This window comes from Amblyomma mixtum, chromosome 9 (genome assembly GCF_055824585.1).
Source record: "Amblyomma mixtum isolate Tamu chromosome 9, ASM5582458v1, whole genome shotgun sequence".
Lineage (NCBI taxonomy): Eukaryota > Metazoa > Arthropoda > Arachnida > Ixodida > Ixodidae > Amblyomma > Amblyomma mixtum.
This window is the reverse complement of record NC_143020.1, coordinates 76246090-76271581: the sequence shown is the minus strand read 5'-3', so window position 1 is coordinate 76271581 and position 25492 is coordinate 76246090. Positions and strand designations below refer to the sequence as shown.

Here is a 25492-nt window from a genome sequence, read left to right as displayed (position 1 = left end):
TCTGCATTCCGCACAAGCCAAATTGTTTTGCGTTTGTACAAGCTGAGCACTAGTAAACACGCGGGCGATTCCACTGTGGTCGATATATTGGACGTTTACGAGTATCAAAGCACGCTCAGGTACGAATAGCATTTCTAAGCTGAAATAACCATGAGTATATACCTAAGCTTGCTTCCAAAGGGTTGCCGGACGTTTAGTCTAGTGTACAGAGATATATCGGGCAATTAACTTGTCATTCTTACACGCGTGCGAATGTTTGTGGAGGTCCGCGCGCCGCGTCGGGTGCTCCGGTCGACCCCCTAGGGTTCCTCGATGCGCGCGCCCCCGGGGGCGCGCCGGGGGCGCGCGCATCGAGGCACCCTATTGACCCCCCAACGATCCACGCCATCTGCCGAGAGAGGCGTAAACTACGATCAAAAAAGTCGCCGGCGCGGCAGCCGCGTTCAGACACCTAGTCTATTTCTTCCGCCGTGAACACGGTGCGCAAAGCAGCAGCTGCGCGCCGCTGCCGCGAGGAGGCGCTCGCTGTGATGACGTCACGAAAGACGGAGCGGGCTCCGAGTCTCCGACCCGGCTCCGGCGGCTCGTCGCAGTCGTCCCGGCGTAACCACGCTGTGCGTATCGTCCGACATGCTTAAGGCAAAGTTGCAACGGCTCGCTCAAACTAGGAATCGACGGCGGGCTGAAGAAACGGATGAAGTTGTTTTCGCAATTTCCGGGCTTAACCAAGCTGAGCTTCTGCCAATTTTTTTAGACGCAATATTTAGAGCAAATGACGGATTAGAGTAAACGAACAAAAGCAAAACTGCTTTGCCCTGCAATCAAAGCACCTTGTCGCCACCGTATTTCCATTCTCCCCGAATTAGGAAGGAAAACCTGGGCGGCTGTTTTACCCGCGTCCCCCACAATGCTACTGATTTCCCTCTACACTGTGTCTCTAAGGCACTCCCTTTAAGTGGCCGAAAAATTATTTTGATGGGCATATTGTAGTGCAACAGATTTGTAGTGGTTCTCGCTTCCGGTAAAGGAGTCAAATTGGAGAGCTCGGCGGGGACGCAATAGTGTATAAACAATATTTAAAATCGCTGCTAGCAGTAGCTTGCAACCGATTAGGGTGACACCTCACCGTCGCGTCCCCCCCCCCCTCCAGTGACGTAAGTGGGCAACCTGGCCGAGCCCACACAGCCGTGTATCGCACCCCGATAGTCTTTGCGAGCTTTCAGCATACGTACTACATACATACTGCGACATATTCCAAACAAAACGCTTCAGTATATTTTACACACTTTTTTCTTTTCAAAGCTACGAAGCACGCCGCTGCATTCTAGCTGGCCACCGTTGCCACGCTGAAACATCCCTTTACCTTGTGGTCGAGCCAACAGTTAAGACTGAGCCCCATGTACGCGAAAAAGTAAGCGACGAGGCGGCGCGGCGACGACGGCTGGCTGTCGCTACGGCACCCACCGGCCATGCTCCATGCGTTGCGCCAACGCGAACGCGAATTGGAGATAACGATCAGTGTTGCTGGCATAAGACACCGCAAAGCTGTTTGAGCCTATAACAAGAGTCACATTATTTGCAAGGATTAAAATTTTGGCAGAAAAATGCGAAATAAAATGTGTTTACAGCTTTGCCATTGAATACAGACTGTTTAATTGAACGCCTACGTCAACTTTTTATTTATTTATTTATCTATTCATTACAATACCCTCAGGGCCCGCAGGGCGTTATAGAGGGGGTGGGTGAAAAAAGAAAAAGTTACATAGTAAAAAGTACAGGCAAAAGGCAAATTCATGATGCAGACGCTTGTTCGATGATATGCTTGGTGATGAGTGGCTTGAAAGATGACGCGTCTTCAATACAGGCGATATGGGGTGGAAGGTGGTTCCACTCAGTGCTAGTCTTCGGTATGAAACAATTAAAAAGTACATTCCTTTTACAAGTTGGGATGGAAACTTTGTGCGGATGATCAACACGTGATGACAGGTATGATGGCATAGAAGGGAAAAATTCCTGCTTTAATGTCTCGTTATGAAAGAAGATGCTGTGGAAAAGACTGAGGCGTGAAATATTTCCGCGAACTGCAAGATTAGTCAGACCATGTTTAGTTTTCATTAAAGAAACACTAGCCCTGCGAGAACAATTGGAAAGACTGAAGCAGCTGACCGGTTCTGAACAGATTCTATAGCATCGCTTAAAGTGAGTTGTGAGGGGTCCCATATTGATGATGCGTATTCTAGCTTTGGCCGTATTAGTGTCTGATATAAAAGTAACTTCAAATGGGATGAAGCCTGAGAGAAGTTTCTGCGTCTGTAACCAAGAGCACAGTTTGCATGGTTAATAACATATTCTATTTGCATGCGCCAGGATAAGTTGAAAGTGATGTGAACACCCAGATATTTATAAGATGAAACGTTCTCTAACGAAGCTCCGTTAATCTTGTAATCGAATGGTTTAGACGGGTTAGCTTGGCGTGAGATGGACATAAGTTTGCACTTTGATGGATTGAGAACCATAGACCATCTCTGACACCAAACTAAGACTTTATCAAGATCGGACTGAAGGAGGGAACTGTCGTTAATGTTATGTATTGCACGAAAAAGAACACAGCCATCAGCAAAAAGCTTAAGGGAAGAGTTAATGCCAATCGGAAGGTCATTAATATATATACAAAAAGGAGAGGACCCAGAACAGAGCCTTGGGGAACACCAGATGTCACGGCACATGGGGACGATATAGAGTCGTTAGCTGATACAAACTGGGTGCGGTTAGTCAAGAATCATGCAATCCACTTAAGAATATTAGGGCCAATATTCAGGGAACTCATTTTAAGAAGGAGTAAGTAATGAGATACCTTATCAAAAGCCTCAGCGAAGTCAAGAAAGATGCAGTCGGTTAGTAAACCAGTATCTAAAGACGACGCTAAGATATTAGTGAAAGATGAGAGTTGAGTCACGAAAGAAAAATTTTTTCGGAACCCGAGCTGACAGGAGCTCAAGAAAGAGTTACTTTCCAAAAAAGAAGCGACGTTAGAATATATAATGTGCTCTAGAAGTTTGCAAGGAATGCTTGTTAATGAAATTGGTCTGTAGTTAAGGGGAGAATTCGGATTACCTTGCTTGAAGAGTGGAACCACCCTCGCTACCTTCCAGTCAGCTGGCATTGTGGCGTGTTCGACAAACTGGGTAAAAAGGTGCGCTAAATATATGCTGGAATAAACAGAAGTGTTCTTCAACAACATCGAACTGATACTTGGTTGTGGAGTTTTGGTTTTGGCGGTTTTCCCCGTTCGCTTTTCCCTTTGTGAAACGTTGCGCGCCTTATAATGTTTTTTGCTGCAGGTCCCAAAGAACCCGCTCGCACTGCACGGCGTCGATGAGCCTCTCATGGAAGTCTTGGGCGTGTGCCATGGTAGTGCAAATGCACTACCTATGGGCACTCCAAAGAACTTGCCAATGCAAAATCGGGTACATTTGAGAAAGCGCGCGAAATTACTAGCTGTGGCGTACGCTGCCGAATTAGCTGCTATTGGCTGATCGCGTAAGTAACTTCCGGGCGGCGTGCGAAATTTTCTATGAGTGCATATCCAAGCGACACGACAAGCGACACGAGCATTTCCCTTCGCGCGACGGCGTGGCTTGCCGCTGTCGCCTTCGCGTCAGTTTTCGCGTACATGGAGCTCAGCCTTTAAGCAGGTGGTAACCACGACCAGTGACATGTGACAGTGCTTAGCGATTGCCCATTTCAATGCGTGGGTGTGAATGGGCAGCTTTCCCTCTAGATTGAGTATCTTAACTATATGGGTGCCTGGATGAAAAGTTTTGTTCGAACTAAGGCGCTTTAATAAAGATAAGTTGCTTGCAAGAACTACAAAGACATGTGCACGGAGCCTATGCTTGTGATTAGCTCTTCGAATTAAACTAGCACTTTCGAAAATAGCCGTAAATACTGGTATTTTATTCACACTTTTAAGCGCCCCAGCCTGGTACCTACTGAACTTGCTGATGCGTTGTCTTTCTTTGTCACCTCCGCACAGGTGATGTTCGTACACAGTCCCGCTTAGAGCATGCGAGGACACATTATAAGGCATCTATCACCTCCGGCAAGAAGCATAATAGCTGATGGCGATGTTTGGTTGGTTTAGTTTGGTTTATGGGGTTTAACGTCCCAAAGCGACTAAGTCTATGAGAGACACCGCAGTGAAGGGCTCCGGAAATTTCGACCACCTGGGGTTCTTTAACGTGCACTGACATCGCACAGTACACGGGCCTCTAGAATTTCTCCTCCAAAGAAATTCCAGCCGCCGCGGCCGGGATCGAACCCGCGTCTTTTGGGTCAGCAGCCGAGCACCTTAACCACTGAGCCACCGCGGCGGCTGATGGCGATGTTTAATCAACTTTCGATCTCAAGAGAGTAACATAGTGCATAGACCACTTCACCGCCGCATTTACCAGACATCTTTTCGTGCACGATTACTCATCCGTCATATTGTGATATTTCGTCTTGCTCTTAATTGCATACACATTCACGAAATTTTGTTGATAGCGTAAAAACATTCTTTTACGTCGTGGCTACTCGCTGTTTGATTTATGCCGCGGAAATCAATTCGATATAAAAATGCAGAACGGGACGCAGCTTTTCCTCGGAAGAATGTCCTTTCTCATGCTTCCTGCCCTTAGTAAACTTTAGCGCATTTACAGCAACAAATGCTTATCAACGATAGGCACATTATTACCGCTAAAGGAAAAAAATAAACCCTTCCTTCGTGTATCAGCTTAATGAGGAGCACGCACTTCGCCGGTCTATGGTCGCTCTTTTTTCGGTTCTGATGCGATAGCATTCGAGCTCATGTCAGAAGAAAAACCTGCCATCTGTAGCCACAGAATTAAGTGATTGGTCTAGAGATGTCACGTGGCCTTGCGACGTCATGACAAACTGCCCGCCGTGGTAAGCTCACGTGACCTTGTCACACCATCACACTCTGCCGAAACTGTTAAATGCAGATGTGAACACTGTCAAAGCATAGCAGTACCTGGCTACTGCAGGGAGCATGCCCAATATTGCGGTTGACTGGCCCGACAGTTACAAAGAAATTTACACAAAGACGTACAGAAGTTAAAAGAGAATCTGCTACAAATGTGACATCCAGTGCTATGTATGCAACCCTTAATTTTTGTTCGCCCTTTTATCAAATTAACTTCATCTATACGCTCCGAGCATTCTTAGAAATTTCGAATCACCCTACGCAGCCGATTTCACTATTAACTGGGATCAAACGTCCTGGCTCCAGCCTCTTTCTTTTAACTCACCGCGGAGAGTAGCATGAGTCAGTCTACAAGAGTGCTATTCCAAAAAGCGCACGCGGAGCGCCTTTCTTCCAATCCCGTGGTGGCTTGCTGCTCTGACGTTGGCGGAGAAATACACGGAGTGATCTTCAAAAAATGATCTGGTTGTGTTTAGCCCACGATGGTTCAGCTAGAGTGAACGATCGGGCGTATCAAGCAAATCAAAAACATAGTCCGCCTCTTCCTGGCTCGATATTTTGCTGATGCGTATACTCTGAACAAATGCGTAGCGGTTTTATCAGGAATTTGCCAAGTCGTATCCAAAATGAGTAATAAAGTTTACTTTTGGAGAATTCACGGATTATAGTTGATGACGTTGTGCCTCACGAAAACAAATAGTCTAGGCGTATTTTTATTTCCGCGGGCCTAATTTCTGGCTTTATTCTCGGCGACTGAAATTATTTATTCACGAAAACACAAAACAACAGAGTAAACGCGAAGGCTAATGTTTCAGAACGCTGTTTAGTGCACATGTAAGGTTGCCTAGGCATCACAAGGCAGAACAGCGCAAGCTACAGAGAGAAAAGAAAGTAGACGAGACAAACACAGCGCTGTCTACTGTCTTGTCCCTGTGTAGCTTGCGCTGTTCTGTCTTGTGATGAACCAACTAGCCCGTGATGTGTTATTCATGTTCATGCCTAGGCATGTTAAGTTTTCATTTCTCACCGCTTCTGGCTAATCACTCTTGATACCAGAGGCCCCCCTTCTTTGCGACCGACATGATATAGAGATCTTCTGGGCATTGTATTGGCCCTTCAGTCCAGCCCTTAGTGTCCGCAGAGAGAACACGAAAGCGGCTGTGGCCGATTCACCATCATCATGAGCCTGACTAAGCCCTCTGCAGGGCGAAAGCCTCTTCCATGTGTCTCCAATAAACCCTGTCCTTTAGCAGCAGCGACCACCATATCCCTGCAAACTTCTTAATCTCATCCGCCCACCGAACTTTATGCCACGTAGACACGGTCGTATGCCTCTGATTTAGGAGGGGGGGGGGGGGGGGGCTTAATAAGGGCGTAAACCCACTAAGCTATCGAACCCTTAAGGCGGACCTTATGTGTCTCCTCCAGTTTTTAAAGGAATGAAGAAGTGGTGAAATTGCACAAGCAGGTTTGTTACTTTTCTAACGCAAAAGCGTAAACGTAAGGGAAATGCAGCAGCTACCTTCTGCTTTCCTCCATGCATTGCTTACCTTTGTTTTCAACAGGTCCTCAATTGGGAAGTCACTCCAGCAAATGTCCTCTTCTTCAAAGTGGTGTCCGTCACGTGGGCAGGTGTGTACGCCGTCCTGAGCACTCAGCTCGTAACAAGCGTCGCACAGCGAGTGGTTGCACGGCAGCCAAGCAGTCCTCTTGCGCACCAGTCCGCATGCGCTGCATACCCAGTATCCTGGAAGAGGCTCGAGGAAGGCCAGAGGCTTCCAGTCGAGCACTGCCGAGAACCCTACTACCGTGTACCGCCTACCTCTCGGAGGCATCGTTGAGCGCGTTCCGTTGCCTCACCAAGGGCTGTTCGAACACCATTCAGATGTAGTAGAGCGCAGCCCTTATCTTTCTTAACGCACATCGTTATCAAGGCTACTATTGCTGTGGTCTTCGGCGTGTGCACTCTTTCTTGTCAGAACCAGCATGTCCGAGGACACTTTTGAGCAGTGCACTGCAGCGCCATGCCTGCCATTCTTGAGGCTTTCACTTATGAGTAACAAAAACTATCGCCATTCGCACAAATAAAAATTGGCAGTGGTTTAGCTCTGGTTAAATCTGGAGGATTGCGAAAGCAACGAGGAGAGAGGGGCGATGGAGAGCGCGCGGCAGCGGCGGCGGCGCTGGCACGCTAGCTATGCGCCGCTACTGCGCATGCGCAACTGGCGAGCGTGGCGGTGGTACCACTGGCGAGCGTGGCAACTGGCGAGCGTGGCGGTGGTACCCGCGCAGCGATAGCCGCGGCACGCCTGCTGTCCGCTGTGTGACTTCACAGCTCCTCGCGCAGGCGCAGTATGGCCTTTCGTCAGCTCCGCGGAATGGCTCGGCGACTCGTGTAGTGTTGCTTTCGCAACAAAAGAAATAACAAAGGCTGTTACCTCACTTGTCGTTGCAGGTGCGGCAGTTTGTTAAAAACGCTATTGAAATTGCGCCTTCGTAAGAACCGGCTGGCGTCGTGTTTCGCTTTGTGTGGTACTCAAAAAGCAACAAACTTTACCTGAAGACAGAACTCGACTGAACACGTTGATGGGCATTTTTTTTCATTTCGTGTGCGCTGACGCTTTATAGTGATTTAGCTTCAATTTCACCATGTATAGTCATGTGGCCGCGCAGCCATAGTCCCCTTCAAGATTCCTGCTTTAGGGGCGGCAGTAGACACAGGCATGAACCTCAAAAGTGCCATTCTGGCTTTTGCAGAGGATGACAAGGTTATTTCCCTGTGACGACAGTAAGGCGGAATGCGTCCAGAAATGCCGCTTTCTGTATTACCGATCTGCGATAGCCAGAGTGAGGGCTGGAGACGGCTGATCATCAGACTATCCAGGATTTCCAGCACCAGTCATCACCACCTGCCCGGCGTCCACGCCTCCCGTTTCAGCCAAGTGTGAGCGTCATCGCAAGTGAAAGCACGTGACGTCGAGCAGCGGAGCCTTTAGACGTCTATAAAAGAAGTAACCAGAGGTGTTCACGGCATTCTGGGTTTTTGCGACAGAACGGGCGGAACGTGTCCAAATAATGCCATCTTCTGTATTACAGGTCTGTAGCCACATCATTTCTCGGACTCATTTGTGATTAATTTTATTCACATACTGTCGCTGCCCTTTGTCGCGAAGAATCGGTGCACAAGATGGTGGCTGCTGTTTCGACTGTGGGTTGCCAATAGGTGACGATTCCTTTATAACATGCAAAGAATGTTCTCATTCTTACCACTCGGGAAACGGCGCCGGTATCTCCGACAAAACTTTGAAATCAAAACGTGAAGCAAAAGGAAGCGGCGCTATCAGCTCTGCTTAGGAGCCAAGCAAAAACAAACTGCTGATACTGTGAACATCGTTGCAATAGCCGAACTGCAAGCTGAAGTAAAAGGCATGACAGAAGCCGTCTTCAAAAAATGCATGCAGTTGCTATCTCATAACTACGACACAGTGCTGGCCAGAATAACACAACAGGAAAACGACATAAAAGCAGTTCAAGCGCACGTGGAAAAAGTGGAAAACAACGAACCCAGTGAACAAATCAAAAGCATTAAGAAGGACATGGACGAACTTGAATAGCAAAAGAAAAAGCTGAATGTGTAGATTGATGGTATAAAGCAGACAGAACAGGAAGATCTACTTAAAGTTAGCACATTTGCTGCATCCCTTGACCTTCCGGAACTAAAAGATAGTGAAGTAATTGCCATGAATCGTCGGCCCGTAAAAGGCAACGATACCCCACGTGTAATCGTTCGCTTCACTCAGCAATCTCTGAGGGAACGGTGGTTCGAAAAATTTAAACAGCCAAGGGAGCAGAATTCTTTAACCTACATTCAGGCAAGCCTCACCAAACAAGCTCGATCCCTTCTGTGGGTGACGAAACAATGGACAAAGAAAACGATTTTAAATTTGTTTGCCACAGCAGTGTCAAAATTCTTGTAAGGCGTACAGAAGGCGCGTCGGCTATGCTTGTCAAATCAAAGGATCATTTACTGCTTTTGTATAGGTTGCATCAAGCTTCGGTAAACGGCTTTTTTTCCTTCAATGTATACTATTCCTAGTCACTTAAGTAAGCACCTTTGAAAAAAAAAATTATCGTGTATCAAGTTTCTTCACATAAACGCACAATCGCCTAAATCTAAGCATGCACTACTTCAAGGACTTTTAGTCAGATCACCTTTCACTTGGATGTGATAATGCTTAGCGAAACATCGTATACGGACGAAAATGTTTTTACTCTACCGGGCAATAACGTGGTGAATCTAAATTTACCCACACGGCGTGGCGGCCGCGTATCACTAGTGGTAAAAAAACACGCCGATATCATTGAAGCCATCACGCGTTCGGGTCAGCAGCCGAGCGCCATAACCACTGAGCCTTCGAGGCAGCCATGGGAAAAGATAAACACGCCGTTTGGAACCGGTAGATCCCAATCTCCAGCCACTGAACTACATATTGATAGAAAAACTATAACTGGAAGAGTACTGGCAAATACAATCAATGATTACTTAGTTGATCTGCCTTTTTCAGCGGTCGTTGATGGCACTACACACTATGCGATGAAAAATTGTTCGCAATCGGTTTTCCTGAACTCTGTAACGGAAACAGATATTCAACTCGTAATTATGAAATTCAAAACAGTGCTACTTGTGATTTCTTCGATATTCAAGTTCGCCTAGTAAGATATGTAGCGGCCATGATTCCCTCTCCTTCAGTCCGCAAAAGCCATATTTTTGAGAATTACTGAAAGTCTAGCGTGTGCAACGTGAAAAAAAAAAAAGAAATACGGGAAGAGCGTTTAGGCCTACAGTGACGTCTCCACTGTACAGCGCACCCAGACATTCACGACGTTTAGGACACTTGGCGACCACGAAGTTTTAGCTGCGAGGAGGTTTAATTTTGTGTTACCGTTGGTAGCTTGGTCCCCGTCCTATAGACACACGAAAAAAAAAACAGGCGCGTTATGATTTGTTTACTGACTACGCTCGATACATAACTGTGGCATCAAAACACACTTTCAACATACGTATTCTTGAAATGTGGTAGTACAGGCGCACCACTGGCTAGCTCGTTAACTTTTCTGCGCGTTAGCTCTATTTTATCTTTCCTGAACTTCCTTACTGGTGCCGTCCGCCGCTCAGACCACCTGCAACAGCAAGGTAGCCTTGGCAGCGTGCCAAGTGCGAGCAACGGCTTGGCCTGTTTAATATTTTGCGAGTGCGCCGGATGCGACAGGTCGTACGATGAACCCTCCGACGCTTTGTTTTCACACTATTAATAACGCTAAAACATTCGCATTACATACTCGTACATCGTTCAGGAAGTTTTTTCGCTGTGCGAAATCGCCGCGTTCTGTTACCTGAGGCTGCTTCTTGCACGTGCTACCCGTGAGCTGCCCAAACCCAGTTGCAGAACTACGCTGACGTTACGTATAGCTCCGGCGTGCACCCAACACATGTTACCTTGGTTCATCACAAACAACCAAGGTTGGGCGGTAGTGGTTCTCCAAGGCGGGAGACTGCTTACAAAGATTCACGCCAGTTATTTCGCATAATGGGAGTCATGTTTAAATCAACGCGGCTGGCAGCCTCGATCATTCTGCATGCCGTCGGTGGCTGCTTTTCCAGATGCCTTATTCTATGATTGACTCAAGTTATCTCAGTTCTACAGCTACTCAGTTCTGCTCGTGTGACCAGCCGGACCGATTCTATGAACATTACACCAATCAGGTATTTGCTCGATTGCCATAAATTTTTTTTCCCACACACAGTTAGGATGTGGAATAAACTTGATGGTTCGTTCAGACACCTACTACGTGAGCAGTTTGTGAAGCAAGTGCCTACTTATGTATTGTGACTTTCATTTCTGTGTAACCACTCCTGGAATGTCTCATACCGAGACAGCAGTACCTGTAAATAAATCAATAAACTAGCTTTCTGCCCGGCAACAGCTTACCTTTGCGTTAACTGGGTGCGCTTCTGTTACTCCTACGTCTGTTTTTGTAGATTCACTGCGTCGCTCATACATTTCCCTTCACAATGTTTGCTACTTCCATCTTATTCTGTTTCGCAAATGCTTCGAAAATGAGTCTTTGTCCCCACCTTGAGCGACCAATAATTCTTTGTCCCGTGGCACTCTTTGTCAGCCGATGCCCTTGCGCCATCATCATCATCAGCCTAACTACGCCCATTGTCAGGGAAAGGCCTCTCCCATGCATCTCCTATTAACCCATAAAAATTCAATATAATCATCTTTTTTTGAGCGTGGTGTCTGTTTTAGCCTCGGTACTACGCTCATAATTAGGTACCTTCGGGACGCTTCGCGCCTTTTATCGCATTTCTTTATCTGGTCTTGGCAATACAAACCTCGGTTGCTTATTGCTTGCCAAGAACTCCAGTCGCGCCATCGCCAGCTTCCTATCTATTGTATGATCAGGTTACCCTTCGGAGCCATCCTTTGGAGCAATGAGTGATACGCACACAATTTGATTCGCGATGTCAGTAAAAGGGCATTTCTCTGGGCATTCTGAGTCTTCCTTACTTGAGCTTTCTTCCAGCACTTTCCCGAAAGACTTGCATTGTTCTCACAAACCAAAAAAAGTGCCTTTCAGTCAAAACAAATACCTTTATTTGAGACCTTGCAGTCTCTGTCTCGACAAATGTTTGAAAAAATAGCATGTGATGTTTTCTCTTGGAAATCATAGATAAAGCAGTAACACGAACAGAAAAGTTTGCGAAAGGGAGCTCAACACGCCGTTCCTCGCGGTGGTATGCGCAGCACTGATACAATGGCTGCTTCAAAATGCTTTTTATTTTCTCACAGGAAACCGCTCTTTTCTTACTACTAATCTTAGAACCGCTCTTTTCATACTACTAATCATGGAACAATTTCCCATTTTATACGAAGTTGATCATCTTCCAAGTACCCGTCACTGATAAGATCGTTTAGGCTAAGCGGCTCATCGACAAACACAACAGGCTGGTTAGTCCATTTCGTTGGCTTTTGAAAGCTGCAAAGAGAACGTATAGTTCTTACTTCAGACACGCGTTCTCTGCCTTTATTCGGATGCATAACGCTGATCCTGATCTTGTGTTCGAATGGCCACTGAGCAAAGTCGTCCATGTCACCTTTCTGTATGCGCAACCGTGCATGCAATCTCAGGGATCCACTTTCGTTCCTGACTTCAACGCCAGGTGATACGCAGTAGCCACGCAAATATACCTTCTCACTCTCAAAGTAAGCCAAGGCTTTCGATGTGGCGTTTGACTGAAGTGAGCTCACATTGTTTACAGAAAACATGCATCTCGTTAGACCTAGTTTCTCAAGTCTCAAGATATTGGCGATGCCGTCCAGTGCCTTTTCGCTGTTTTCTTCTGTGCCAACGTACAATCCTGCTACTGCTCGTTCAATTCGGGCGGTGCTGCCTCTAGCTTCACTAGCAACTTTCGCTACTTCATGCTTCACAGTCTTCTCTAAGTTGTTTAAGCTTCTAGAAAGATCCAGAGCATCTACACTTGCAGTAAAAAACTGTTTGAGGTTTTCATTAGAAGCGCTGATCTCGCAAATGGTTTGGGCCAAAACGTCAGGGTGTTGGCCAGCTCCGGTTCCCGTTTGCTCTCTCGACGTTTCTTTCAAAGTGTTAATGGCGTGATACATTTCATCCAGTCTCTCACCGTGTGCTTTTATATCTCCAGCAACACGGTCCACGCATTCTTTGACCTCACGAGCCTGTACTGCAAACTCTTCTCGAAATTGAGTAAACAAAGCACGCTCGTCGTATGCGGTTTCTTCTCGGCATTCGGATGCGGCAGGCTTGAGCGTATTGCAGACGCCCGATTTCAGATGCGCGATCATCTCGCCGAAAAGAACGCAGGCGGAGCACTTGGGACAGCAGATGGCGTGATGCTCGCATTCACGCTGGAAATGCTCGGCGATCCCCGAAACAGCCGTCACGTACTGGCATCCGCGTTCTTGGTTCCAGCACTTGACCTGCAAAATGAAACAAACGCATTGTTTACTGAGTACCCGTAATTATGACTGTAGAAGCAGCTCTAATTGTAGACTTTCAGGGCATAACTTTTGGTTTGTTGGAGTTTAACGTCCTAAAGCAACTGAGGCCATGAGGGACACCGTAGTGAAGGGCTCCGGAAATTTCGACCACCAGGTGTTCTTTAACGCGCGCTGACATCGCACAGGACACGGGCCTCTAGAATTTCGCCTTCATCGAAATTCAGCCGCTGCGGCCGGGATCGAACCCGCGTCTTTTTGCCTGCCGTGGTGGCTCAGTGGTTATGGTGCTCGGCTACTGACCCGAAAGACGCGGGTTCGATCCCGGCCGCAGTGGTTGAATTTCTTTAGAGGAGAAATTCTAGAGGCCCGTGTACTGTGCGATGTCAGTGCACGTTAAAGAACCCCAGGTGGTCGAAATTTCCGGAGCCCTTCACTACGGGCGTCTCATAGCCTGACTCGCTTTGGGACGTTAAAACCCCATAAACCAAACCAAACGAACCCGCGTCTTTCGGGTCAGAAGCCGAGCGCCGTAGCCACTGATCCACCGCGGCGGAGCAATGCATAACTTTTAAGGTGGTAATTTATCATAAGAATATATAACAACAATATCTTATAAGAATGTATAAGAAATTTGTATGAGTTATAGCAGGAATGAGCTAAATAGACCAGGAGCAGGATTTCTAAGCAATGAGGTTTTAACACCCAATCTGGTGTGTTTAATAAATTGAACTTCACCACTTTGTAATAAGCGACTTGAAATAAATGTCCACAGCGGGAATGGGACATTTTCTGAACGTTCGAAAACCGACAGCGGGAATAGATTTTTTAAATGTTGGCTAATGTAGTATTCTAATTTCAATGGACGTGGCGCACTTTGTTCGCCGACTCAGACATTAGCGGAAAAAAAATGAAAATGTCATATTCTGGAAAATGCCGTCGAAGTTTTCGTCAAAAATGATGCCTAGAGTCGTGCGAACCCGAAAAAATAAGCAGTTCGATTCCCTCCCGTTGTGTATTTCGCCTCATGAATGCATAGTTACTATGCACGGCAGAAAAATAAAACAATCCAGGATAGAAGGAGAGGTGCACAGAAATAGGAGATTAAAGCAGCACCGAGGCATAAAATGGAATATATTTATATAATAACAGTCTGAGCCAAGGCACGGGATAAGCGAAAAAGGTTTGTGGTGTTGCTTAGTTTATGATCGTTAACGTCCCAAAGCAGATCAGGCTATGAGGGACATCGCAGTGAAAGGCTCCAGAAATTTTCACCACTTGGGTTCTTTAACGTGCACTGACATCGCACAGTACATGGGCCTCTGGAATTTCGCCTCCATCGAAATACGACTGCCGCAGCCGGGATCGAACCCACATCTTTGGGGTCATCAGCCGAGCACCATAATCACCGAGCTACAGCTGTGGCTAGAAATGGGTAAGAAATTGATTTGCTTCTGTCAGGAACGTGGTAAATTCAATATTTCTTTTATGAGAGCGAATGTAGAGAGGTATTTGTCATAGGAGAAGGCGTGCATCAAATAAAACGCGCCGTTAAACCTATCTAGTCGCATCAAATAACTGCGAGAAATACAAGCGGACAAAAATATTGTATGACGACGCGGCTAAGCCACATCATTTTTCTGTCACTATAGATATTTCAAAAAGCCCGTCAAAGTAAGAAACGTCCAGTGATTCGTGCGTTCCCTTCCCAGTTTCTCTCGAATACAGTTTTTTGTAAATTCAATATTCGCAGAGCCAACTGCGCTGAAGCAAGTTGTTTCATAGCGTAATAATAGAGCAAAGTGCGCTGCACGCAAAGGTTTAATTATGGCTTCTTACCTCTGTTCATATTGCCACGTATCATTGTAGTGTGTTCGTTCACGCTCAAGGCTTCAGGAAAGGGCTGTTATCATTTTTGTTCGTGACGCGAGAAGCAACCAGTCTAATCTCGATTGATCGCAGCCATGAAAGGCTGCATCTAGGTTTTTCCACATTACTGTAGATGATCTTGTCCTGCTATCTGGAAGTTTCCTTGCCGGCTTTAAATTGAGCGATGCCGCGAGCAGCGGACGATGGGACCCAAGCCCCTATCGCCCTTAGCCAGCTGCGCTGGAGCGCCGCCCTCTCACCCCAATTCGCCCGTCCTACGAGCGTCGTACACGGCCGAGGAAATGCGTCGAGTGGAGAACACCCGACTAGCGCCGTCCACAATGCTTCCACTGCGGAGAAGCCGGTCACATTCTCCGGTACTGCCCATACAGGAGAATGGGCATCCGAGGCTTCCCTTACGACGTCCCACGACCCCGACACGGCCAGCGACCAGCCGAAATCGAGGATTTTTTCCGTCGGGAAGGATACTCATCGCCGAGCCGCCTATCGCGTTCTCCGTCGCCATCGTCACCGCGCTAAGTATCTCCTAGCCGAGGCCACGCAGTGCGTGGACGCTTCCCCAGCCCCTGAAGGTTAAACTGAATAAAGCAGCCACTGGAGGTGAGGTTGCTTCTGAGCGCAAGAACTAGATCCTCCATCGACAAAAACAGAAGACCATGCCCCCTACGACGACGACGAACCCTACGACAACGACGATCCCTACGACGACGACGACTACTACGACGACATATACGACCGCAAAAAGTGCGACAACACCGACGACAACACCGACGACGACACGGCCAGACTTGAAGATTTTACCGCTGCCCTTACACCTTATTAGGAACGCTAAAGGACTCTAAGTTCTCGAAGCATTCTCCGTGTTTAATTTCATTTTAAAGCATCGAGACGATGCTTCTTTGGAAGGGGGGTAATGCCACGTATCATTGTAGTGTTCGTTCGTTCACGCTCAAGGCTGCAGGAAAGGGGTGTTATCATTTCTATTCGTGACGCGAGAAGCGACCAGTCTAATCTCGATTGATCGCAGCCATGGAGGGCTGCATCTAGGTTTTTCACGATTTCTGTAGATGATCTTGCCCTGCTATCTGGAAGTTTTCTTGCTGGCTTTAAATTGAGCGATGCCGCGAGCAGCGAACATTCGTAGTTCGACGATTGACGAGCACGCTTGTTGCTTACGCCGCCACCGAGTGATTCAGTTCTTTTGCGGGCGCAAGTCAGCCCAAATAAAGAGCTCCGTTTGCAAGCCTTTTTGCTGTCTTCCTGACCGCTGGACTGACGTCACTAGAACGTGACTGAACTTAAACAAGAGTTTAAGTTCAGGCACTTCTCTAAAATTTACCATTATATTAGCGTGGACAATGAGCCCGGAGGATTTCCCCCTAAATGCGTACTTCTTAAATTCCCCTGCCAGCAGTTGCAGGGTGAAAACACTTGTAGACTGAGTAACGAGGATCATGCCATAAATTACACCATTTGGGGCGGAATGATATATACTGGCTCATAAAAACTGTAAATTCAGTGGTTTAACGTCGCGATGAAGCATCTGGGCTAAGGGTGTTGCCGTGGTGGTGGACTCCGAAATAATTTAGGCCAGCGGGGGTTCGTTACCCTACTCGGACATCGCAAAACATACGGGCGCTTTCATATTTTATCTGAATCGGAATATGGCTTGCGTGGCTGAGTTCTTCCGTATCTTCCTCCGCTCGAATCACTACAGTCAACAAGAAGCGCGGAATCAAGAAGAACCGGTAACCGTGTTTACGGAGAGGGGAAATAGAGCCGCCTATTGTACGAAAACGCGGCTGCAGCCTCGCAGGACATCGTCGCAGTGGAAGCGGCGTTCTGGCGCTCTACGTTACTTTCAACGCGATAGCGTAAGAGCTGACGTTCGGTGAATGCCCAGTAGGGGCCAACGAGATTCCCCATTGGACGACCCCGCCGCTGAGGTGGCACCGTGGTTATGGTGCTCGGCTGCTGGCCCAAAAGACGCGGGTTCGATTCCGGCCGCGGCGGTAGCTTTCGAAGGAGGCGAAATGCTAGAGGCCCGGGTGCTGTTCGTTGCCAGTGCACATTAAACAACCCCAGCTGGTTGAAATTTTCTGGAGCCCTCCACTACAGCGTCCTTCATAGCCTCAGTAGCTCTGGGACGTTAAACCCTAGAAACCATAAACCCATTGGTCGACCCCGGCACAGCTTTATTTCCTTATCTGTCGGCAATGTCGTGACCTCAGAACCACGAGACCTTACGCGGCAAATGCAAATGCCCCAGAACGATCACAAAGGTACAACAGTCGTGAAGACACTATACAGTTTCTAATTGCTCTACAGGATCGTGAAGCTCTTCCACCAACATTTCATTGTGCGTCAGGAGAAAAAGCGATTGCGCTGGAACAAACGGTCGAGCCCGGACTGTAATCGCTGCCCCTTGCACGTGAGCCAGAAGCGCTAACCCTTGGTCATTGAAGAACGTTCGGGCTTTATGCGACCACCTCATACCACATATTTAGCAACTCTATCGCAGTAAACTTATAAAATTACTTAAGCGTCCCTAGAACTTCTTACAATCCCAGCTCTGTAGGAAAAAGGAACGTGGCACTCAGAGCTTTTCCAGTGCAGACACGCCCTTAACGTGTCTTAATGGCGGTGACATGCGGTAGCCACCAGAGTTAGGAGCACGCGGAGTTAGCTGCAGGGCAGAGAGATGGAGCATGAGATTCTCCCCCCCCCCCTCCTAAAGCACTGAGGAGCTTAATGCACCGCTGTACATGTAAGCTCCACCCCCTCCCCCCATTATCACATTCAGTTCTCAGTAGGATTACCAATGCGGTTTCAACTTTTCGGTCCGCTGAGTGTTACTTGGATTGTCAACGATAAGCCTCTGCAGAGCCTAGCCAGGCACACAAAGTACTATAAAAGAAAAAGGTATTAAATACATGAGTACTCGCGTTTTCCTTACGGAAACAAAAGCTAGTTGCGTGCAGCGCGGTTGGGCGCTCGAGAAGAAAGCAAATGCGGCGCAGATTCTTAATCTAGCTATTTGATCAAGCCCGCGATGGAAACCCTCAAACAAAAAGTGTGAGCCAGATTTCTATTTTTGGCAGGAAGCGCTTTACATGGCCGACGCAGCTACGCCCCAATAGTTGTATTCAGTGGGAAACGGGAAACTGTGGTATTAAGACTACAATCTTGACAGGTCAAATAGTGGTTTTTGGCTTATGTTTTATGCGGGTTTAACTCAGGCTATGAGGAACGCCTTAGTGACAGACTACTGAAATTTCGCGCGCACTGACATCGCACAGTACACAGAGCGGATTACACTGTACATGCGCAGTAAGAAAGGGCGAGCCCTGTGCCTAACGTACAAATTAAATCAAAATAAGGTGGCGCAACTAACATCACGTAAAAGCAGTCAAAAATGCATCGCCGCGTCGTCTGAGATTGCATTACTTGTGCCAAGATATGTCTTTGCGCATGCACGTCCTTTAGTGTTCCCGGGTGTGTCTTTTACAACATTTCAGGGGGTCAAGAGGGTCATATACAACCCAACGCCCGAAATATTGCAGTTCTTTATCCTTCATGTCGAACGTACACTTCGGAGGCGCACCGGCGTTGTTACCTTGTTCTTACTGCGGTCATTAGATATAACGTTCTGTCGTGACACATGTTTTACTGCGTAACTGCACAGGTCGTCGCCAGAGAAACCGGCGTCCACTGAACAGGAAACGCACCCTTCTGTGCAGGAACATTTTTCGTATGGCAAAAATTCTAGATCTCGACATTGAAAGAACTAGTCGAGGGCGCCGAACTAACTATTCAATGCCAACCTTCCTCCTCGCCTCCGCAACATTTCGACAAATGAAACCAGTTTTGTTGACCAAAAGCTATAAATTAACCATGAGTTTCTTTTTATATGTAATAGCTTACGCTCATTGTGACGGACTGTATGTTTTATGTTTCAATTAAGCGTCATCTTTCATTGCTAAAACGCTGCTCATTGTTTTAGTCATCTAAAGGTTACTCTGTAAAGGCGGTCCCCTTTCAGACATCGGCTATTGGACTTCCTTCTGTGTGTAAATCTAAATTCATCACTTAAATGACTGAAAAGATTCTTATCCTGATTCTCATTATGAACTGCTAACCTTCCCTCTGAGTTCTTTTTTCAACTTGCTTGATTTTATCATAGCCAGCACTCGGCACAATTTTTTTGCTTAACATGCGAGACACGTAATAATTTTCACCATCGCCAGAGGCGGCCGACTGATACAGGAGGACACATGGTCACGAGCAACACCTTCGACAATCTATAGGACTGCTTGGGCGCAAAAAAAATAACATGTTTATCTTGTCAATGCCTCTTTCTATTCGCTTAATAGCTCTCATTCGTCGATCGGAAGCTCTCTTCCAACTCATTATAGCAGCAAACTAGTGAAGCAATATTGGGTGCTGAGCTGGTTCTTCGCCGAGGCTAGTAAAATGGATCATCCGTGTATCACTGCAAAGCGATCAGCGCATTCTTCAGCGTCCGTCTATGGCCGCCGAACTGCACGACATGATAGCTGAGAAAGAGGGACGTCTCGCGACTAGCACTGCCTTATCACCTTTCACAAAATCGTATAAAAAGATGACACTAAGAGCATTAGAGGAAGTCAATACGCGCGGCAAGTTCTCGGCACAGAAGTTCAGGGTGAAATTGCACGGTGACACAGTTTGCCGTTTTATTTTTTGCCACCTGTCGCACCCGGCTTTATTTTGTCGCCGGTTGTACCGCCGGCCACTTATTTATAAGTATCACCTGGGTGTCGACTTCCTCGAGTTGCTGCGGCAGAATTCGAAGAACCAAAAAAGGATGCGTGGGCAAGAGCATACTTACAATTGCTGCTGTTAAACTGAGCATCTAATGCTAAGCTGATCGGATAACTGCGAAACAACCCCTCCCCATCAAACGAAGAAGTGATAGCCGCTGTTATTTTTTTTTTTAACTAGCAACATTTACGGTTGCAATACCGATGAGGAAGAAGAGAAAAGATGACAAAAAATTATTGATCGTTTTAGGGGTGTCTTCATACAGCATCTATCTTTACCAGTACGTACGGCTGTGGGTCGTAATGTGCGGCCGTTGCGTAGGCAAAGCTTTAATTTGAGGACGCACAATTGAAACTTTCGTATAAACTCTCATGGGTTGCAATTCAAGAAAACAGCAGTTTTCGTCGAGCCGTATTACGACGCTGACTGCGCTTACTTCCCATACAGTTCCTCAGTGTAGTATCGGGCGAAAATTACTGCACAATACTTCACAGCGGCGCTTCATTGTGTTTTCGCTTACCTCTCGTTTCAGCAGTTCTTCGTCAGAAAAGTCCCTCCATTCGACGTCGTCATCCTGGCACTCGTAGCTGTCCAGCGCACAGATGTGGAGGCCATCCTGAGCGCACTGCTCGTAGCAACAGTCGCACAGCGTATGTCCGCATGGAAGCAATGCAGTCTTCCGCCGGACCAGTCCACAGGCGCTGCATATTCTGTTCAGTGGAAGGGCCTTCAAAAAGCACAGGGGCCTCCAGTCGAGCTCTGCAGAGAACCCGACCAGCGTGTATTGCACACATCTAGTCGCCATTGCGCACCACGTAGTGTATGGCCGGCCTACACTTAGAACACAAGCAACTGCATTTCACGCCCCCTCAAACCGCGCTCATATCTTTCGTTCAGTGGTCATCAAGGCGACAATCGCTAAGTTATCTGGTGCCTCTTGGGCGTCCACTGCTGAGGTGAGCGCGGCGTAAGGCGTCAGTATTCGCGCTGCAGCTATTTGCCAGTCTCTTTATTTCTTGTTTTCAGAACGAGAAAAGCGGGTAATGACAGTCATTTTTTTTTTGCCGACTATTTCCAGGATGAAGTCTTGAATCGCGGGCTTAAATGAAGAACTTGTGCTCCTGCTCGTATTTGCGCCAAAATATATCGTGCCCCCATTTTGCAACTATATCAGGGAGCCCGCCGGAGATGTAGGAGATAGCAAATTCGTCTTGAATTATGGTGTTGTTATGCAGTATACATGGTGTTCTTTATAACCGTTTACAGAATTTTAAAAATAAGGCGCTGATAGTATCATGAATTCTGCCTTCATGCATGGTATATTCGGCTCGGCGGACACAGTATAACGACCGAGAACTAAATGTCAATTCATTAATTAGACAAATTTCGTTAATTATTTTAACTCCACTTTACGTTGCATATTGCAATCGCAATTTCGGAGACTTTAATGGTTCAAAGCAAATACAATTTGCAGCATGTCTCTAAGTGCAACGGGTATTGAAATATTCGAGATTGAATTTTCAGCCTTTTCGGACCCGATTCGGGAACTGAACGCTCAGAGTGCGCCGGAAATCCCGCCCACGATACTACGTAAGAGAGTGACGGAATGATGACGACAACCGACGGCCCCAAGGCTATAGCTGCGATTGCGGCAGGCAGGCGCTCGAGTAGAGCGCATAGTCACTTCCTTTGTGAGCAGCACGCGCTCTTTTTTCGCCTTTGGCATTGAACCTAATGAGAGGGACGTTCCCTGCCGACAGCGGCTGCGAGAAAGCAGGACGGTGATAACGCGCAAAATTTTCTTTTCCGTTCTGACGCGGCCAAGAAAGGAAGTGCAAGTTGTTTGTTTGTACTTTATTTTTCATCCAAAGCAATTTCAAAGGACGTGAACTGATAGCTGTTGCCCCGTCGTATCTCCGTGGCTAGGTTTCAAGCATCAGTGTTTGCCTTGCCTTCAACCACCACGCATGCCATGAATCTTTCCTTTATGGACTGCAGCACTCGTTTCACAACCTGTGGGGTATATTCGCGCATGCCTTTATGATTCTTTTTTTTTTTAAATTTGCCACGTCTTCGGGTTCAGTGGCGCAGACTTCGTTCTTGACGTAACCTCAAAGCAAGAAATCTAATGAAGTTAGGTCGGGTGACCCAGGTGGCCAGAACATGATTCCGCCCCGCCCTACCCACTGACCGGGGAATTTCCTGACGAGCCAATCGCTTGCACGCGACGAGAAGAGCGCAGGCGCCCCGTCGTGCTGAAACCACGACTCGCACATGAAATAGCTGACAGCACAACTTAGTATGCTCGCTGTGTGACTTTGCGGTTAGATTTTCTTCCAGAAAGTACGGCCCCACTACTCGATTTGAGTAGATGCCACACCAGACATTCACTGACCACCTGACTTGGTAATGGTGTTCCCGGAGCCAGTGCGGGTTCTGGTCACACGAGTACTGGACGTTGTGTACATTGCGTTCCCCATTACAACCAAAGTGGGCCTCGTCCGTCCACAGAACTTCCTAATAAAGTCTGAGCGTTCGTCACATTTGATCAACGCCAGTTGCTGAATTCGTACCGTTTTTTTTATAGTTCTCTTCACTGAGATCCTGATGCAGCGATATGTGGCAAGGATAAAAACTATGCTTCTTGAGCGCTCTCCAGACTGAATAGCGGTAGGGTCCAACGGCCTCGACGATTTCACGGATTCTGGCTTCGGAGTATGCACGAACGTAGGCGTGAATATTTATCTGTAAAATGTTCCCTCAGGATAACTGCTTTGCCTTCCTTGAATGAAGCACGGATTCTGTGGTCCGGAAAAGTTTGTGCATTTTAGCAAACATCGTATGAGACGGAACCGGGCGGCCAGGATTCTCGGAGGCGTAGAGTCATGAGGCGAGGCGGAACGTTGCCATTCGTTTTCACGTAGGCGACAACCATCTGCCTTTTCTCGGTCAAAAGTATCGCGGTTGCAGCTGCCCTGTCATTCCAACGCGCAGTCAGAGTTCATGGACTGTATTACGAGTTTTTGTCTCAATTTTCAGACTCTGACGTCAAAATGACGACACCGCGAGACGTTGACCGCGGAATCAACAAATTAGCAGCGAGGTTGTGGTGGGGTTCCACCCAGGAAGCATTTAGTTGCGCAATAAGGGACCTTATGCTAACATTTTGCTGTAAACACGCCATTAACAAAATGAACATTGCTTTATTTTCCAAACAAACTGTGTTTCAAACCTACGAGGGTTGTTCAATAAAGATTTCCCCTGACTCACTTCTATCAATTGCAGGATGCTGAAACTGCGCATGTGTAATGACTCAAGTCACTATAGGTCACGTGCCAATGTGCCACTCTCAAGTAATAACGGTCTTTCCTTTATAAGTGCTGAAGTGGTGTGAGGTGTGATAGCGGATGCGGTAGAATAAAGAGCAGTTATCAAGTTCTTGTACGTGAAAGGCCGCACTCCAAGGGAGACATTCGATGAGATAAAAGTGGTTTATGAGGAGGATTCCCCATCTTATAATGTAGTGAAGAATTGGCATCGTCACTTAAAATGCGGTCGGATTTCGGTGGAAACGGCTCCCATTGCAGGGCGACCCACTCCGCTATCGATGAACACACCGTCCAGCAAGTGGAGGCCGCCATTTTGGAAAATCACCGCATAACCATTCGAGACCTAGCCCAAAATGTCAAGATTAGTGCGGGTTCATTGAAAAAATTATTCAGGACCACCTGAATAATGCTCCCAGGCTCTTTGGACCATGTGCCATGGAAACCAGGAAGACTTTTTCAGCAGACTGATTACACAGGATGAAAGCTGGGTCCATCCTTATGACCCGGAGATTAATGTCCAGTAGATGCAATGGAAGCACTTGGACACCCCACTTCCAAAGAAGGCACGCTCCCAGCCATCGGCGGGCAGGGTCATGCTCACATACTTTTGGGACCAGCACGGAGTAGTCTTGATAGATTTCCTAGCAAAGGGTGCCAGGACTACTGGGGCATACTATGCTTCACTGCTGCGGAAATTGCGTGATGCCATCAAAAGCAAGAGACTTGGCATGCTCATCAAAGGTGTCCGCCTTCTGCAAGACAATGCCCCAGTTCACAACTCACTTGTTTCCAAGATGGAAGCACGCAGCTGCGGCTTTGAAATTCTACCACATCCCCCTTATTCACCCGACCTCGCACCATCGGACTGTCACCTCTTTCCAACACTGAAGTCATATTTGAAGAGCAAGCATTTTCCAGATGGTGAGACGCTGAGCTCTCAAGTCACAACGTGGCTTTTGGAGCAACCTGTCGACTTCTACAAGCGAGGTGTTTGCAGTTGCATAAAAACATGGGAGAAGTGTGTGTCCCTGGATGGCACCTATATAGAGAAGGACTAATAAATCTGGAAAGTTTCGTTGCCCTCCGTCCACAGGAAGTGGGTCAGGGGAAATCGTTATTGAACGCCCCTCGTAACTACATAAAGCAAAACAAGAAGCGTTCTCGTTTCGCAATTAAATTTGCTCTTCAGTCACTTTTGCTGCCGCGAGGGTGCGCTGACGCTGGAAAAGCGTCGGTAGCGTCGGCTAGGTGGCGTGAGCTTTCGCCTGATTCAAAGGATTCAGCCTTATCCCTCCACGCACATATTCAGCCACCGTAAGCATGGCAGCCAGAAAAAAAAAATCAGCTGATTCGATGGCTGTCCTTTTTCTTTACACATTACGTAGAATCAAGGTACTGTGCAGACGTCTTAAGTGCGCTGAAATATCTATTTAAAGGCACTGATTGCTACAGGTCTGCCGAGATCAATTTGCAAGGAGCGCTTGGCTCGAAAACCGGCGAAGGCAGCTTTAAGGCAAGTTCACACTGACGACTTGCAAACGTCGCGCTAGAATTCAAGGCGACCGATTTCGGTCAATTAGTTACGGCTTGCGAAGCACATGTGAAGCGGGGAGGGAGCGTAACAAATCGATTTAAGCCTATCGCGCGACGCCCGTGACTCGCCAGTGTGAACTCACCTAGCCTGCTATTGATGGCAAATGTGCTCCAAGGGCGATGCGTGATGCTATTTATTTTTGTTCAGAAAACAAACGGCGACCATGAATAATCACACTGCAGCAACAGCCGACATACGGAAGCAGACCGGTGCAGCTGCTGGTAGCTTGCAATCTCACTGCGGGAATAAAGAGCCGGCACGCCCGGTCACTGCGGCAACAATCGCTCTTCCGCCTCGTAACCAACTCATGCCGCCCGCTTCGGGTTAAGCACTTGATATTAGTGTTGGTGTTGTTGCCGTTCCGTTCGGATGATGCTCGGATGAGGCCGCCGGGGATGCTGTGGTGGCGAAAGTTTATGCGAAGGATGTCCTGCTTCGCCGCCGCCTTGTCTTGGGGGTCTCGCCGGAAAGCGCGCACCTTCTGCGACTTGACTTTTACAGTGGTCTCCGCAACTAACCGCAAACACTTGCTCACAGTCGGTTGGGCTACGCCGACGTTTACTTCATTTCCTACGGTCTCTTCAAACCCATCGGCGGCGAAGGCGCGCACAGCACTTGCCTCTCCACTGCCGCTCACCTGCACACCTCCAACTTCAATGGCGAGTTCGTCGCATAGCCATTATGCTCCTTCCTATGTCAAAACGTCCAAACAACTCGTCCGGCATGTCAAAACCGTCTTCATGCACCCTCTTACACCGTTGCTCGCGCGGCCACAGGCGATGTAAACCACCGCCATTTTCTCTATCAAGCGGTTTCAGACCACTCGTTCCAATCCCGAAAAATCGTCTCA

The 25492-nt window shown here is 47.5% G+C and overlaps 1 protein-coding gene and 1 pseudogene across 1 annotated transcript; both read right to left on the bottom strand.

Annotated features, from left to right (window-relative positions):
• LOC149329775 (uncharacterized) overlaps positions 1-6819 on the bottom strand; it is an 80607-nt pseudogene extending 73788 nt beyond the window's left edge.
• A 4512-nt stretch (positions 6820-11331) lies between these two features.
• LOC149329774 (TNF receptor-associated factor 6-like) lies at positions 11332-20550 on the bottom strand. Its single transcript, XM_089559624.1, has 2 exons — positions 20240-20550; positions 11332-13008 (listed from the first exon to the last, which is right to left on the bottom strand). The coding sequence occupies exons 1-2, from the start codon at positions 20522-20524 to the stop codon at positions 11896-11898; spliced, it is 1398 nt and encodes a 465-aa protein (XP_089415750.1). The 5' UTR covers positions 20525-20550; the 3' UTR covers positions 11332-11895.
• Between the last annotated feature and the right edge of the window lie 4942 nt (positions 20551-25492).